This window comes from Phasianus colchicus, chromosome 2, assembly GCF_987193195.1.
Source record: "Phasianus colchicus chromosome 2, bPhaCol1.hap1.1, whole genome shotgun sequence".
Lineage (NCBI taxonomy): Eukaryota > Metazoa > Chordata > Aves > Galliformes > Phasianidae > Phasianus > Phasianus colchicus.
The window spans coordinates 30,177,335-30,191,539 of record NC_143437.1 but is presented as its reverse complement, the minus strand read 5'-3'; the positions used below and the strand labels follow the sequence as shown (position 1 = coordinate 30,191,539).

Below are 14,205 nucleotides of genomic sequence, written 5' to 3'. Positions count from 1 at the left end.
CCCGCGGGAAGGGGCGGCCCCGTCGCCGCGCCGCCCGCCCCGGCACCGCCGCGCCCGTGCCGGGGAAGGAGCCGGCCGGGGACGGACAGCGGGGGAGCCGCGTCGCCGCTTCGGGCCCGCGCTCCCCCCCGGCCGTCCGCCCGTCCCGGAGCCTCTCCCCGGCGGCGGGCAGCGGGAGGATGTCGGGCAGCACGGCGAGGAAGGTGCAGCCCTTCACCATCAGCACCAAGCTCTCGCTGCCCAAGTGCGCCGCCGAGTTCTCCGCCGACTCCTGCCCCCGCATCGCCCTCGCCTCCGCGCTGGACGGCCGCCGTGGGCTCCGTGCCGGCCTGGAGCAGCGCATCTCCCTGTATCTGGCCCAGGCGCGGGCCGGCCCCCGCGAGCAGCCCCGCGGCACCGGCACCGGCCCGGGCGAGGAGGAGAGGGTGAGCCGCGGCGCCCTGGCGCGCTCCATCAAGAGGATCACGCTGTCCAACTGGCACGGGGGGGACGCGGGGGCACCGCGGGACCCCGCCCGGGCCGGCGGCGAGAGGAACCACAACAACAACAACAGCGGCGCGGGGACGGCGCACGTCAAGGTAAGCGTGCCCCGCTTCCACCCCTGCGGGCGAGGCGCCGGGTCCCGGCGTTGCGGCGCGCCCCGGGGCTGCCGGGACGGCCGCTGTGCCCTCCTGCGCTTCTGGAGGGCTCGGGGGTCCGGGGCGGCCGGGGTCCGGGCTTTCGCCGGGGCTGCGGAAGGAGCGGGGCTCGGCCCTTGGGATGCGGCCGCGTGCGGAGGGCCGGGAACTCGCCCCCCCGCTCTGACCAGAGGGGAAACCGAGGCCGGGAGAAGGGAAGTGACTCACGGAGGCCGGGACGAGGCCGCTGCCCCCGCCGGGAGCGGGACGGAGCCTGGCGGCCGCCCTCCTCGCCCCGGCCCGGCGGCGCCGAGACCCCCGCGAGCGGGGACGGGGATCCGGCTGCGGTGTGACCGCGGCCCGCGGCAGCTGCTTCGCGGCGGGACAGCGCCCGGAGAGCCGCGCAGCGCTCTGCCAGCCGCTCTCTGCATTGCCAATAAAGGCCAGGCGGAGCCGCGCCGCTCCCTCCGGCACGCGTACAGCTCCGGGCAGCGGCCGAGGGCTCCCCGCGCTCATATAAGGCAGCGCCATGTGCTCGGCGCGGTGCGCGGCCGGGAGCGGCCCTTCCTGTCCGCACGGCGCGGGGGTGTGCGGCTGAGAGCGGGAATCGGCTGTGCAGGGATGCGGGGTGCGGGTGGAAGGATGAAGCGGATCCCTGTGGGACGGGCAGCAGCGCCGGGGCAGGAACACAGCAGCTCACTGGGGCTCCTCTCCGTGCTCCTTTCCATACCTACCCGTGGCTCCCGGGCTCCCTTCCCCTGCCTCTCCCGCTCACACCCGTGACCTCTCTGTCCCGCGGCAGCCCTTCCCTGTGAGTTAGCCATATTTTGGTCCTCATCTCCCGGACCGCCAGGTGTGGCAGCCCCCGATGAGCTCGTGCTTTCCCTGCCCTGCTATGCTGTGCGGGAGGAGGATGCCTGCAGCCAGTACATCTCTGCCTAGGCAGGGAGTGGCTGGAACAAGGTGCTGAGACCACTGACATGCTGATGAGGACATGCCTGGCCCTCCTCTAGGTCTTTCTCAGGAAGGATGCTGAGGATGAGAAGCATGAGGCTGGCAGCCCACGGTCCAGTGGTTTCTGCTCTCCTGTGGACAGAGGTTCCCCTTTTGGTATGGTACGTATCCTGAGCATCCCAGCCAAGGGCATGGTTTCGGGCTGACAGAAGGGGCTGTGGGTTTGCTGCCAAGGAGTCTGCTCAGAAATGAGGTGAAGGGAGCCTTGGGGACGTGCATGGGGCTAGTGGGCCAGTGGGGCTGGCTCTGGGTTTGTGGCTCCCAGAGGCAGTGGGCTATGGACTGCTGCTGTGTCCACAGGCTGAAGATGTCAGAGTTGCAGAAGGGCCTGAGAATCTGTGCTGCTATTAAAAAAAAAAAAAGAGAGAGAGAGAGAAGAAAGAAAGTACTTCTGTAGTTCTTGTGGTTAGGCAGAAAAGCTTTGAAATGCAGCTCCCATGTCATCAGCAGGGCAGCACATGCCACAGTGCTTAGGAGCCTGCAGCCACTGCCCGGCCCCACAGCCCCACTCTCAGGAGGTGCCAGCCAGCAGGCATGCTGCCACTGGGTCCCTGGGGGGACCGCTGCTCTATGCCACCTGGGAAGCTGGCTGTGGAGCGGAGAACCCTGCATCTCCTCCATGCCTGGGGTGAGCTGGAGGCTGGCGTGGCTAGACCTGGCATGAAGTGAAATCAGCTCCAGCTTGGGGTGGCCTGGTGCTTCCCGCGATGCCCGGGCTCAGCTGTGACAGGGTTGGGTGTAGCACTGTCCCTGGGGGCAGTGGAGCCCATCCGCCATGCTGGGAATGAGCTCCGGGTGGCTGTACTCCCCCCAGCTCCGTGCAGCTGGTCCCAGGGCCTTGCTTGGAGTGGGGCCAGCCCCTCGTGCTGGCTGACCTTCGCCATGGCCCCTGGCGGAGCTGGAGCCTTGACAGTGTGTTTCGTCAGCGCCGGGCCCCAGGGAGAGTCCGCGTTTCTCCCTTCACCAGGAGCAGGGGTCTCCTTGGGTCGCTTTCTGCCCTTCCGTCCTCCATGGGGTGACTCAGGAGCACCCTTGGGGTGTCACCATGCTGTGGGCACATGCTGGAGGAGCCATGAGCATGGTGGTCAGGACCGAGGTTTGGACGAGAGCGCTCCAAACATGTTGGCAGGGTGGTGGGCTGAGGGCTGAGGCAGGCCCACAAAGCTGAGCCAGGCTTCCAAACCACGTGCCTATCCTGGAGGTGGTGTGGAGGGTCCTGGGGCAGCACGCTGATTTCCCCCCACACACACACCCCTGCCCTCCAGCTGGCGGGAGCCCCCCCAGCAGCACCCCACAGGGAGAACCCCAGGAGCAAGGAGCTGGCGGCAGCAAGAAGCAGCGGGCAGATTGCTGTGGGATCCCCGGGTCTGCCTGAGCCGAGCCCCCCGCTCGCCCAATTCAACCGGGAGGTGCTGCAGGTGAGCCCGGCGGGGCGTGGGTTGGGGCCGGCTGCCCTCCGTGCGGGCGGTGGGGCGGGAAGAGCTGCGCAGCGGCCTCGAGCAGAGCCATTGTTGCGGCGTGAGATCATGCTTGGCCGCCTCCGCCTGGCTGTCAGCCCCGGGAGAGGGGGTCAGCCCGCAGCGGGCCCTGCTTCCTCCCCACGTGTGCGGGCGCCTTCCCGCCTTCCTCCTCATCTGTTCCCTCCCCAGCAGCATGGGAACGGGCAGCAAAGAGGGAGTGGGGGCGAGGAGCTGCTCCCGCTGGGATGGAGCAGGCAGGGAAGGCGGCTGCTCGCCATCTTGCCCCATTGTGCCAGGGTGGGTTGAGCCTATGTGCTGTTAGAGGCATCCACAAACACGGCTCTTCCCGTGCTGCAGGCGGAAGGCTGGGTGCGAGGCAAGCTGCGGGACCTGAAGGATGGCTGCGACCTCCAGGACTGGGAACAGGCAGCTCAGACCCTGCAGAGAGAGATGAAGGACTTCGAGAACACACTGATAAAGCTCAACCAGGTGAGCTCCCCACCGGCCCAAGGCTCTCATGGTAGGGCACAGCCCCGGGAGCCCCTGGTGCTGAGTGTGGCTCTGCAGATGGGTGAGCAGCTGATGTGTGGGCCGAGCCCTGGTGCCGAGGCGGTGCGGAGGCAGCTGCTGGCCCTGCGGGAACAGTGGCAGCTCCTGAGACAGACAGCTGCCAACCAGAGCCGGGCCCTGGGTGGGCTGCGCAGCCTGCAGGACTTTGGCAGGAAGGCAGAGCGGCTGGAGGCCTGGATGCGGAGCAAGGTGTGGGCTGTGGGGAGCATGCTCTGGGGTGGGATGCCAGCCGTGTCCCCGCCTGCTCACAACCTCCCCTGTCCCAGGAAGAGAAGCCCTCCCTGGCAGCCCTCTTGCAGGAGTGCCCAGACAAGATCCAGCTCACCCGCCGCATCCTCGACTTGAAGCAGGTAAGAGGCTGCTGGGGGTTGATTCTGGGGGAGCTCAGCCTCACAGCCCACTCCATCTCCGCCTTCCAGCCTGCAAGTGAGGCCTCACACCTCTCTCTTTTCTTTCTGTCTCTGTATGGGCAGGAGGAGCAGCAGTTCCAGAGCCTGCATGAGGAGCTTAACAGCCTGGCCCAGAAGCTAGAGAAACAAGGCAAAAGTGAGAGCAGGAGCATCTCTGCCCGGCGCAAGCACCTCAATAAGATGTGAGCAGAGGCAGCGTAGGCTGTGCAGGGCAGAGTTGGACTTCCTGCTGGTGCAGCCAGCACTGTGGCACAGATCACCCTTCACCTCTGCCTTCCCATCTGTGCAGGTGGCTGCGGATGCAGGGGACTCTAAAGGAGCACCACGAGGCTCTGCAGCTGGCCCTGGAGGTTGCTGCCTTCCTGCAGCAAGCGGATGCCCTGCTGGATGCCATCCATGCCAAGGTACTGGCACTCGAACCCTAGGACCACACAGCCCCATGCACAGTGAAGATGGGTGGGGAGCACCCCATTCTCATGCCTTGCATGGAGGCTGCCATGCTGAGCATTTTCTGGGCACGGAGTTCAGGGAGCCAGGGGACAGAGCTCAGTGTGGGATGAGAGCCCAGCACAGCATGCACAGCTTTGCTGAACGACGTGTTTGACGTGTCAGCAGGTCCTGTCCCTCTCCCACCACTGATCGTAGCTTCTTCTTGCAGTGGAGGAGTGTCTGCAGCATGGGGAAGCAAGGGGAAGCTGAGATAGGCCGGGATCAGGATGTCAGGGACATAGCCAGCCAAGTGATGGTAAGTACAGGGCTCATTCTCTGAGCCAGGGTAGCATCCTGGCAGACGGATTCATGTGTCTTACCAGGTCAGCTCTGGCACCCATGGGCTATTGCATGGGGGAGATACCCTGGAGGACAGCGGGGGGACAAACAGCCCCACATCCCTCAGCAGTCCTGCCACTGCTCCCTACCTGTTCCCCGTCCTCCAGATGCTGGACGTGACTGTGTCCCAGCTGCTCACCCTGCAGCCCAGTTTGGCAGCTCGTGTCACTGCCAAACACCGAGATGTGAAGGAGAGCTGGGCCCAGCTCCAGCAGGCACTGAGGTAGAGCAGCTCCCACCTTGCTCCCTGAGCTCCAGTCTATCCTGTGCCCTCTATACCACACTGCACTCTGCCCCTTTCCAGGAACGAGAAGCCTCCGGCACTGGTTCCAGTGAGTGGTTTCCCAGGGAGTGAAGCTGTAGCTGTGATCACTGAGCCCTGTGGACATGTTAGTGTCCAGGAGTTGGAGGGGAAGAACACAGGAGACAGACAGAAGAGAGATCCTGGTGTCACGGTGAGCATGGCAGCTCAACCCTCCTGCCCCAGCATCTCCAGGGCTCTGCAGTAGGGAGACGGAGAAGCCTGTGGGAATTTGGTTGTTGGCCAAACCCTGTCACTCAGCCAAGGCTGAGATACAGAAAGCCATAGCAATGAGCCCTTCAGTCATACAAAGCTAAGCATGCTTTGGGCTGGGTAAAAGAGGCGTGGGTCCTTTTGTGCTGCAGGTGCAGAAGGACATGTCGAGGAAGATGGTGGAGCACATGCGAGGCGAGAGGAGCAGCCCCGGATCTGCAGCAGTGGGAGGGGACAGCAAGAGGTATGGGCTTGGGTGGTGCCTGTTGAGAGTGGAATGGGAGCAGAGGGGCACCTGCTGGGACCCAGCTTGTCCCTTGCATCTAAAGTTCCTCTCCAGGAGGGCAGAAAAGTGCTTGGGTGGGGGGACACTGTGGCAGCCTCAGCTCCTTCATTCCCAGTGAAGCCCCAAGGAGGGGGTTCCCCATGCCTGACTGTCCCCCCCTCTGCAGGAAGAGGAGAGTCCCTGCAGAGGCAGAGGCTGAGCAGGGCACACGGCCACTGGAGGCCCAGGTGCAGGATGCCCGCCAGGTAGGGCCATGCTGGATCACAGCTCCAGCATTGGGGCTGAGCCCTATCTGGCACAGGGCAGCAGGGGATTGCTGGACAGGGCCGTCCTTACCGCTCTTTCTCCTCCAGGAGGGGCAGGAGGCAGCAGGCAGCCCGCAGGTGGAAGCCATGCTGCGGGAGCTGGGTGAGCTGTGGGAGGACCTGCAGAGGAAGCACCAGGAGAATGGTGCAGTGCTGCGGGAAATTGATAAGGTGAGCAGCACCACCTGCACGTTGGGTCCCATGGAAGGGCTCCCTGCATCCCTGGGTGGCTCACAGCCAGTGGTTGGAGCTGTTCTCACCTCCCTGCTGTCCCTGCAGGCGCTGAGGCTGGTTGGAGAGCTGGACCGTGCTGAACGATGGCTGCAAGCCGTGGCCGAGTCACTCTCAGAGCCAGCCCCCATGCGAAGCCCCATGGAGCTGCGCCGGGACCTGGAGGGGACAGACCAGCTGGAGAGGCAGCTCATGCTGTGCAGCCTCAAGCTCCAGGCACTGCGGGAGGAGGCAGCGAGCGAGACATCAATGGAGCACGAGGGGGCAAGGAGGATGCAGAGGAAGGTGGAAATGGTGGAGGAGAAGTGAGTAGCAAGGGCGGGCTGCGTCCTTCCCGGTCTCAGGGTGGGTAAGGAGGCAGATGGACACTCTACCTGAGGAGCTGCAGGGAGTCCTGTCCCTCATGTCAGACACCCGTCCCTGTAGGCTGGCACGAGTGCAGTCAGCACTGCGGCGCCGAGCTGCTGACCTGCGTGACTCCTTGGTGCTGTCCGAGTTCCTGCAGAACCTGCAAGAGGAGGAATCACGGAACCGGCAGGGATCTGTGGTGGTGAGCAGTGGGGATGGACCAGCCCAAGAGTTGGTCTGTGGCAGGCAGGGGGACCCTAGGGGGCCCCTCTGCAGCCTGTCTGCTTAGAGGGTTGCTCCCCACTTCGCTCACACCCAGTGTTTCTTGGCTTCAGCCAGGGAGCAGGTGTCATGGCTCGCAGGGGGCTTTTCCCCCGCTCTCTGCCCAGACTGAAGACAGCAAGGAGGTGAGCAGCCCTTTGGAAGAGCTGCAGGAGGCCGTGGAGATGCTGAACAGTGCAATGAAGGAGCGTGAGCGGGTTGTGGAGGTGGCAGTGGAGACGGAAAGCCTGGAGCGCCTGGTAGGGGATGGGGCTTGAGGGCTGAGGGATGCCACCTGGGTTGTCCACCCACAGCTGGACGTGCCACCAAGTTGGGGTGGGGAATGCACCTTGACTCATCCCTGTGGGCACAGATGGGATCAGTGTAGCAACAGGAGGGTGTCCATCCCTCCTCTGCTGCTACATTTGCACTGGGGTTCATCTCCCTCCTCCTGCCCACCCAGGTGGCAGAGGTGTCCCCGCGCCTTGAGGCCCTTTGCTGCGAAGCCAAGGCCCTGGCTCATGACACTGCCCAAGCAGAGAGCGGTTTCACCACAGTGAAAAGCGAGAAGGACCTCCAGGGGCTGCAGGGCCTGCAGAGCCGGCAGCAGGAGATGGAGGTAAGCCCGGGAGCACCTTGGCCAGCTGGGTGCCTTGTGGGGAGGTGTCAGGGCTGGATGAGGCCATCCCAGGGAGGCACTGGCCCCTGGGGGCCCAGGTGTCGTCAGCCTTGGCACACTACGGCATCCAGGCTGGAATTTTCCAGTGGAGCTCAGCTCGGGCCAGGGAAGGGAGAGCACTTACGTCAGCTCCCGTGTGCCAGCGCCCAGCTGCCAGCGCCTCGCTCATCTTTCCGTCAGTGGGGAGGTGACTCAGGCGGGCATGCGGAGAAGCCACAACCCTTTGCTTTGCTCATCTTCCCAATGCAGTGTCGCTCTCTCCATGCCCTAGGAGAGCCTCCACATCCCTGCCGATGTGCTCCTCTCCTTCCCTGAGTCCCAGGATACAGGAGAGCCCATCCCAGCTGCAGAGAGTAGCTCTGCCCCCGGCCCTTTTATGCAGTGGGAAATGGGATGGGTTAGGTGTATCCTAACCAGCACATAAGGTGGATCCTGTGCTGAGGTTAAGAGTTGGGAGTTCATTACTATGTCACGCTAAGCATCATGAATCCCTTTTTCTCTCTGGCTTTCAGCGTGTGGTGTCAGAGGGCCTGCAGGGGAGGCTGGAGGAGCTGGAGCAGAAAGCTTTCCACTTGCAAGAGCTCTGCCCCACACACTTGTGCCCCATCGGCCGGGAGGCGCAGCGCACGCTACGGGTGTGGGCAGAGCTGCGGGAGCTGCTGCAGGAGACCCGTATCCGTGTGCAGCAGGCTGATCGGCTGCAGCACTTCTTCAAGGATTACTTGGCCATGATGTAAGTGACAGTGAGCTGCTGAGGGTTACCTTTGTGGCAGTGGTGCTGACAGCATGAAGTTGCTAGAGCTAGGGATGCTGGCATGTATGTAAGCAGTGCTGGAACCAGAGCTGGGGGCCATAACATCATCTGTAAGATCTCATGTGTCACTCAGCTCAGCTGAGGAACAGCCACTGGCAGCTTTTGGGATGCTTTGTATGACTGAGAAACCACGTCCTCTAGGACAGGTCAGGAATGGCTTCCCTGGGGCTGATCTGGTCTGTACCTTAGCCTGTCCTTCCTGTTCCCTCAGCTCCTGGACAGAGGACACGCGAGCTCAGATCTTCTCAGAGAACCCAAGCAGCCACGGTGTCCTGGAGCCCAAGTGTGAGGAGCTGGAAAGGAAGATCGAGGGGAAGCTAAAGGAGTTTGAGAAGCTGGCAGCAGCAGGGCAGCAGCTGGTGGCTGAGGAGCACAACTTGAGTGCAGTGGTGAGTGGTGAGCAGCCCCTCAGCATCCTACAGAAATCCTGCTGGAGCAGACCTGGAGGAGAGAGCAGACTGTGGGCAAGCAGCCTGGTGAGTGGTACAGGGTCCTGCAAGCCACCCAGCACCTCCTTTCCATCCTCACAGATCCAGGAGCGCCTGGAGGAGCTGCAGAGCATGCTGGGCTGGGTGCTGGTGCGCTGGCGAGCACAGAGGCACCAGCGGGAACCCGGGAACAAGCAGGAGGACAGGAAAGACCCAGAGAGCCCCTTGCGAGCATCCCCTGCTGGCCAGGTGAGCACCCAGCTGCACTGAAAGCTCTGGATGAAGCCGGTGGCACGGAAGTAGATGATGGATGTGTCATGCCCTGGTGCTTCAGGCAGGACAAGGGGAGGATTGTCTTGAAATAGAGCAGCCCTTCCTCTACTGTCTCTTTCCTTTTAATCTCCAGGAGCAGCATGCCCCATGTGCTCAGGAGAGCATCCTCAGCCCAGACAGGATCACACTCTGCTCCCTCCCCACACCTGAGCCAGGTCCAGAGCTGCAGGTGCAGGTGGGAGCAGTGGGCTCCCTTCCAGCATCACCTCTCTCAGACACGCCACTGGGAGGGGAGCAGAGCTGTGGGGAGCCTAGCAACCTGGGACCCCCTGAGGAGGCTCTGGCCTGGGATTCCTCTGAGACCTCTATGCTGCTGCTGCCACCACGGGGCCCCAGTGGGCTGGGGGGAACAGTCAACTTGATCCTGAGCATCAGCAAGAAGGGTGAGAAGAAGAAGGTGCAGATTGAGGAGGCGCCAAGGACGGTACGTGGGGCTGCACCGTAAGTGCAGGACTGTGGGGAGCTGTGCCAGGGGCTTGTAGGGCATCTCCCATGGTGGCACCTGGCTGGGCTGTCCCAAGGCCTAAGTCTTTGCTGGATGCTGAGTAATTCCCAAGGGCTAAAGATGAGCTTGTGCCACCTGTTTGTCTGTGCTCCGCTGGCTAAATATCCTCACCTCACATTCCCTCACCTCTCTCTATCTCTTTCCTGCTGCTCAGCTGCCTGCCAGTAAACCCTCAGGCTCTAAAACCCTTTGGAAGCGTTGCCAGGGGCTTTTAGGAAACACTTGGGGTAGTTTAAAGCGAAAGAGAAAGCTGCCTCACCAGCTGCTGGAAGAGGTAACAGCCTGGGAAGGCTGCATGTGGGGCAGTGGCTGCATGGTGTGAACCTGCCCGCTCTGAATTTATGCTGTCCTGCTTTGCCACAGCAGTGTGCCTGGCACTGAGGGTGAGGGGCTGCAAGCTGCCCAAGGGCCGGGGGTGTCAGTCCCCAGGGTGCTGGGAGATGCACTCCAGCTCCTCTAGGCCAAACTGCTGCTTAGAGACTGGGTGCTGGGGAAAGCTGTGTGCTCCCAGCTCCACATGCCCAGGCTGTACGAGTGTTTTGGGAGCACCGCCATCACCCGTCTGCTCCTTGTGTCCGCAGGCACCCCTGGAGGAGAGCTATGGGGAGAAAGCCAGGAAGAGTTCCAGCACACCGCAGCCTGCAAAGCGACCGCCTGCTGCATCCTGCCGCCCGCCAGCACCTGCTGCTGGCACATCACCAGCTTCACACACCCTGCCCAAAGCCGGAGCCGGGTCCCTCTTCAACAGCCTGCAGCGGAGGGAGCGGGCGAGGGCCGAGCAGGCGCGGCTGCTGACGCTGCAGGGCATCATGGGCTCCAGCTCCCTGCAGCCCCCGCCCGAGGAGCGCCGCGGCCCCACCAACACGTGGCCTCTCAAATGTGGCCGCAGGAAGGCGGCGGGGGCAGCTCCCAGCCCCCCACTCGGGGAGCTGCTGCTGTACGTGAAGAACCCCTTGGTGCGGGACATTGATGCCGAGTGCGGGGCGGCCCCTGGGCACCCCCAGCCCCGTTGCGTCTCCCCGGGGTCGAAGCCCGCGTGCCCCCAGCTCGCTCTGGGCTCCGTGCTGAGCCTGGAGCTGCCCAAGGACCTGGGGTGCCTCCAGGATGCGGCACCACGGGAGGAGGAGAGGCAGGGCACGGGAGTGCGGCTCTGGCAGCCCAGCTGCGAGGCTGGGCAGCAGAAGGAGGGCACGGGGGGACAGAGTCAAGATCTAGGGAAGACCCCTAAGGGCGAGCGAGGAACGTGGTTTGAAGAGGTGAGCTTCAACCCCAGCTATGGTCGGCACAAGGCCTGGGGCCTAGAGGAGCACGGCAGCCCGCGGCAACCCAGCAGTGCTGGTGAGGGAATCCTGGACTCTCGCCTGAGCCGGCCGCCCCATGTCAGCAGCCGGGAGCGGGACGCGTTGGCTGCCCGCTCATACGAGGATGGCAGCCCTGGCAGAAGGGCCAGGCGTCACGAAGCTGCTTGGCAGGAGCTGGGGCCATCCTCCACCGGCACCTCGGGCAGGGCAGGAGCAGTCCCCAGTGCTGCCTGCGCTTCCTCCACTGCTCCCACCCAGCTCTCTGTCTTTGAGTGGGCGCTGGGCCCCCCACATCCCCCCAGCCCGGCGCTGGGTACCACCGAGGTGTGCCACCCTGCCCGCGGGCAGTTTGAGGAGGAGGAGGAGGAGCTGCAGGCCATCTGGGATGGGGCGAGCGAGCGGCGGGCACCTGGCCGCACAGCGGGCAGCCCTCCCAGCTCCAACACAGCTGGCGGGCCCCTCATCCTCTCAGCAGCCAACAATGTGCTGGTGGCCAAGTTCACCCTGCCTGGCGCTGCCCAGCTCCTGCACAGCCCACCTGGAGAGAAGAGCCATGGGGCCACCCCCTGCTTGGAGGAGCCGCCATCCACAGCCCCCTTGGACAGCCCAGGTGTGCGGGATCAGCACAGGCAGCGGGAAGAGGAGAGAGAGGGCAGCAAGGTCAGTGCTGGGCTGGGGTTCTGCCCTGAGCTGAGCCAGTGCTGTTTCACCAAACGCTGCTCTACTCTGCTTGCAGGCTGCCACCGGGAAAGCGGAGTTCCAGATGATGGAGGGGACGCTCGAAAGGAAGCACGTGCTGCAGGCAGGGGGCAGAAAGGTATGGCTGCTTTAGGAGCAGGGCGCTGGGGCTTGAGGCTGTGGGGTGAGCAGCTGCTGCATGTCACAGCCATCCCGACCCACATCACACAGGCGAGCTGCCGTACCTGGGGCCTCTTCCACGCTGTGCTGATGAGGCAGACGTTGTGTTTCTACCAGGACCGCAGGGACAGCCTCAAGGTACAGTGCTGTGGGCTGCGTGGGGGGGTCTTCCCCCTTCAGGGAACTGAGAGCTGCACGCCTCATCACTGCTTCTGTCCTTCCCTGTGCTGCAGAGCTCCGTGGTGGCCCTTCCCCTGAACCTCTCCGGAGCCATCTGCACACCGGACACTGAGTACATGAAGAAGACCAACTGCTTCAGGCTGCAGTGAGTACAGAGATGGCATCTATCTGCAAGGCATGCTGGTCCTGCTGTTGACTTATTCTCCTCTCCCAGGCTGCGGGATGGCTCCGAGTACCTCCTGAGGGCCCCCTCCCAGCCCCTCATGAACGAATGGGTCTCCAAGCTGCAGCAGAACTCAGGTGAGCGGCCCCTGGGTGGGCAGGAGGAGCAGGCACCCTGCCTGCAGTCTTTGGAGCTGGTGGGATGGGGACAGCCAGAGTGCAGCCCTGCTGCTGATTTGTGCCTCTGTGCCCTAACATGCTGTTTGCTGTTCCCCAGGTTTCCCCGAAGTGGATTACTTCCAGGCAGCCACACAATGCATTGAGAGCCCCAGGGCTGCTGGGGGGTGAGTAGCCAGGGGCCAGCCAATTCTGGGGGTAGCTTTGTGCTGTGCTTCATGTTGAGTGTTGTCCTCCTCTCACTGCATCTGGCAACCCACACCATGGCAGTAGCATGCCATTAGGTCAGCGAGTACTAGCTATTTATTCCCCTTGGCCCTTCCGTAGAAGCTCTGAGCTCCATCAAGCCTACTTGGTACATCTTTGCTCTTTTCCAGGTTCAGCAAGTTGCCCAGCCCCGGGAGCCCCCACTTGCAGGGACACCACCAGGCCATGACTGCCAAGAGCCCGGAGATTGTGGTGCTGCCCCGCTCCAACACCCAACTGCAACAGCCACTGGGCACCCAGGATGGCCCAGCTGATGGGACAGTGGCTGCAGGTGACTTCCTTGTCTTGGTGTCCTCCTACATCCAGGGCCTATAGAGTCTCCCCTCCTTGTTGCTCACATACAGCCCTGCACATACAGCCCCCTGCTTCCTCTCTGCCCCCCTGCCTCACCCCACAGTTCTGAGGGGTGTGAAGGAGACAGTCCTGGAGGAAGCTGTAGGCTGTGGGTCAGGCTGGAAGGCAGTGGGGTGTGGGCAAGGAGTTCCAGGGTCCCTTGCCCAGGAATGGGGATGAGAAGGACCAGTTATCTGCCTGGGGATATCAGTAGATTTCTCTATACTCTATGGGGATGATACCAGGTTGTCCTGAGGTGCCTTGGCTTGTGTTCCAGCGCTGTGTTGGTGTCTTGCATTTGGGTCAAGGCAACCCACTCTTATAGAGCATGTTTCCACTTCGGTGTGCCTCTCCCAAGTGTCTTGCTCTCCCTGCCCCCAACATGTATCTTTTCTGCTTCAGAAGATGTCTGTGGTGCCACCAGCCATGCAGCTGGGTCCATGGAACAGCAGTGGTCATCCAGGATGTCCCCTGGGCTGTGGGACAACAGCTGCCCAGACGCTGACTACGGGCTGGTGGCCAACAAGAGGAGGTCCTACTCCTTCACCTCAGGTATGGCAGTGCACACGTTTGGGGCAGCCAGCACCTACTGGCATTGGTTGGAGTGGTAGTGGTGGTGGGATGGGTCACCTGTCCCACCAGGAGGCATCTCCTACACCTTGGGCCAGGCTGAAGCATAGCTGCTCTGGGCTAGGTGCTGGCTTCACTGTCACTGCCAGGAGATGGCACCAGTGCCCTCGTCCCTGCAGCCACCTGCATGGTGCTGCTCTGGCAGAGCTGGTACCTCATCCCTGCTCACTGCTCCCTCCCACAGCCACCTACCAGAAGATCATGCCTGTGGCCATGCCCCAGGAGCCACCGGAGGCCGGGAGCAGCTACTCGGTCACACTGTACATCAGTGAGCAAGCAGCAGCCATGCCCAGGGCACGCTGCCACTCCTTTGTGGCCCGGCCAGGGAGCCCACAGGATGTGCTGGGAGAGAAGACCCCTCGCCCCAAGAACAAATCAGTCTTCAAGAAGTTCTTTGGGAAGAAGGAGTGACCCGAAACCTGTCCATTTTCCTCCTCTCAGGTGCCATCCTTGCACCATGTCTGCTCTCAGCACCAGCTCACCACTCGCCCCCTTCCCGGGGTGAGGCCGCACTGCACCCCAGCTCCCCTTTCTGGCACAGGGTGCTTGTCCCCAGGTGTCTCCCCACACGCAGTACAGGCGGGGGTGGGAGGGTTGTTTTTATTAAAAAACAGATAGACACTTGGTCTGGGAGCTTCTTCATCCAGCCTGCAGCGGGGCTCTCGGTTCTTGCCAAGGAGGGTGGCAGTGGCTG

General features: G+C 63.0%; 1 protein-coding gene across 3 annotated transcripts; it reads left to right on the top strand.

Moving 5' to 3' along the window:
* Nucleotides 1-44: 44 nt before the first annotated feature.
* Nucleotides 45-14,157, top strand: LOC116229399 (uncharacterized). 3 transcript variants are annotated; one of them, XM_031593886.2, is made up of 31 exons: nucleotides 45-578; nucleotides 1,631-1,732; nucleotides 2,897-3,049; nucleotides 3,449-3,580; nucleotides 3,659-3,850; nucleotides 3,928-4,011; nucleotides 4,135-4,253; nucleotides 4,361-4,475; nucleotides 4,730-4,816; nucleotides 5,007-5,122; nucleotides 5,204-5,354; nucleotides 5,566-5,657; nucleotides 5,866-5,944; nucleotides 6,053-6,175; nucleotides 6,284-6,540; nucleotides 6,662-6,785; nucleotides 6,919-7,104; nucleotides 7,308-7,463; nucleotides 8,036-8,256; nucleotides 8,549-8,726; nucleotides 8,868-9,014; nucleotides 9,172-9,522; nucleotides 10,185-11,564; nucleotides 11,641-11,721; nucleotides 11,814-11,900; nucleotides 11,996-12,087; nucleotides 12,157-12,242; nucleotides 12,382-12,448; nucleotides 12,659-12,819; nucleotides 13,287-13,433; nucleotides 13,696-14,157. In XM_031593886.2, exons 1-31 carry the CDS (start codon nucleotides 180-182, stop codon nucleotides 13,920-13,922), a joined length of 5,892 nt encoding a protein of 1,963 aa, XP_031449746.2. In that variant the 5' UTR covers nucleotides 45-179; the 3' UTR covers nucleotides 13,923-14,157. The 3 variants fall into 3 exon arrangements, with proteins under 3 accessions (XP_031449746.2, XP_031449736.2, XP_031449755.2); XM_031593876.2 differs by having other exon boundaries at nucleotides 13,284-13,433; XM_031593895.2 differs by lacking the exon at nucleotides 3,659-3,850 and having other exon boundaries at nucleotides 13,284-13,433.
* The last annotated feature ends 48 nt before the right edge of the window (nucleotides 14,158-14,205 follow it).

What these genes read in the sequence shown, in the direction of transcription:
- LOC116229399 (XM_031593876.2), top strand. Translation starts at nt 180, where the DNA reads ATGTCGGGCAGCACGGCGAGGAAGGTGCAGCCCTTCACCATCAGCACC. An exon ending in CACTGATAAAGCTCAACCAG is followed by an intron (nt 3,581 to 3,658) that starts GTGAGCTCCCCA and finishes GTGGCTCTGCAG; the next exon opens with ATGGGTGAGCAGCTGATGTG. An exon ending in CGGAAAGCCTGGAGCGCCTG is followed by an intron (nt 7,105 to 7,307) that starts GTAGGGGATGGG and finishes CTGCCCACCCAG; the next exon opens with GTGGCAGAGGTGTCCCCGCG.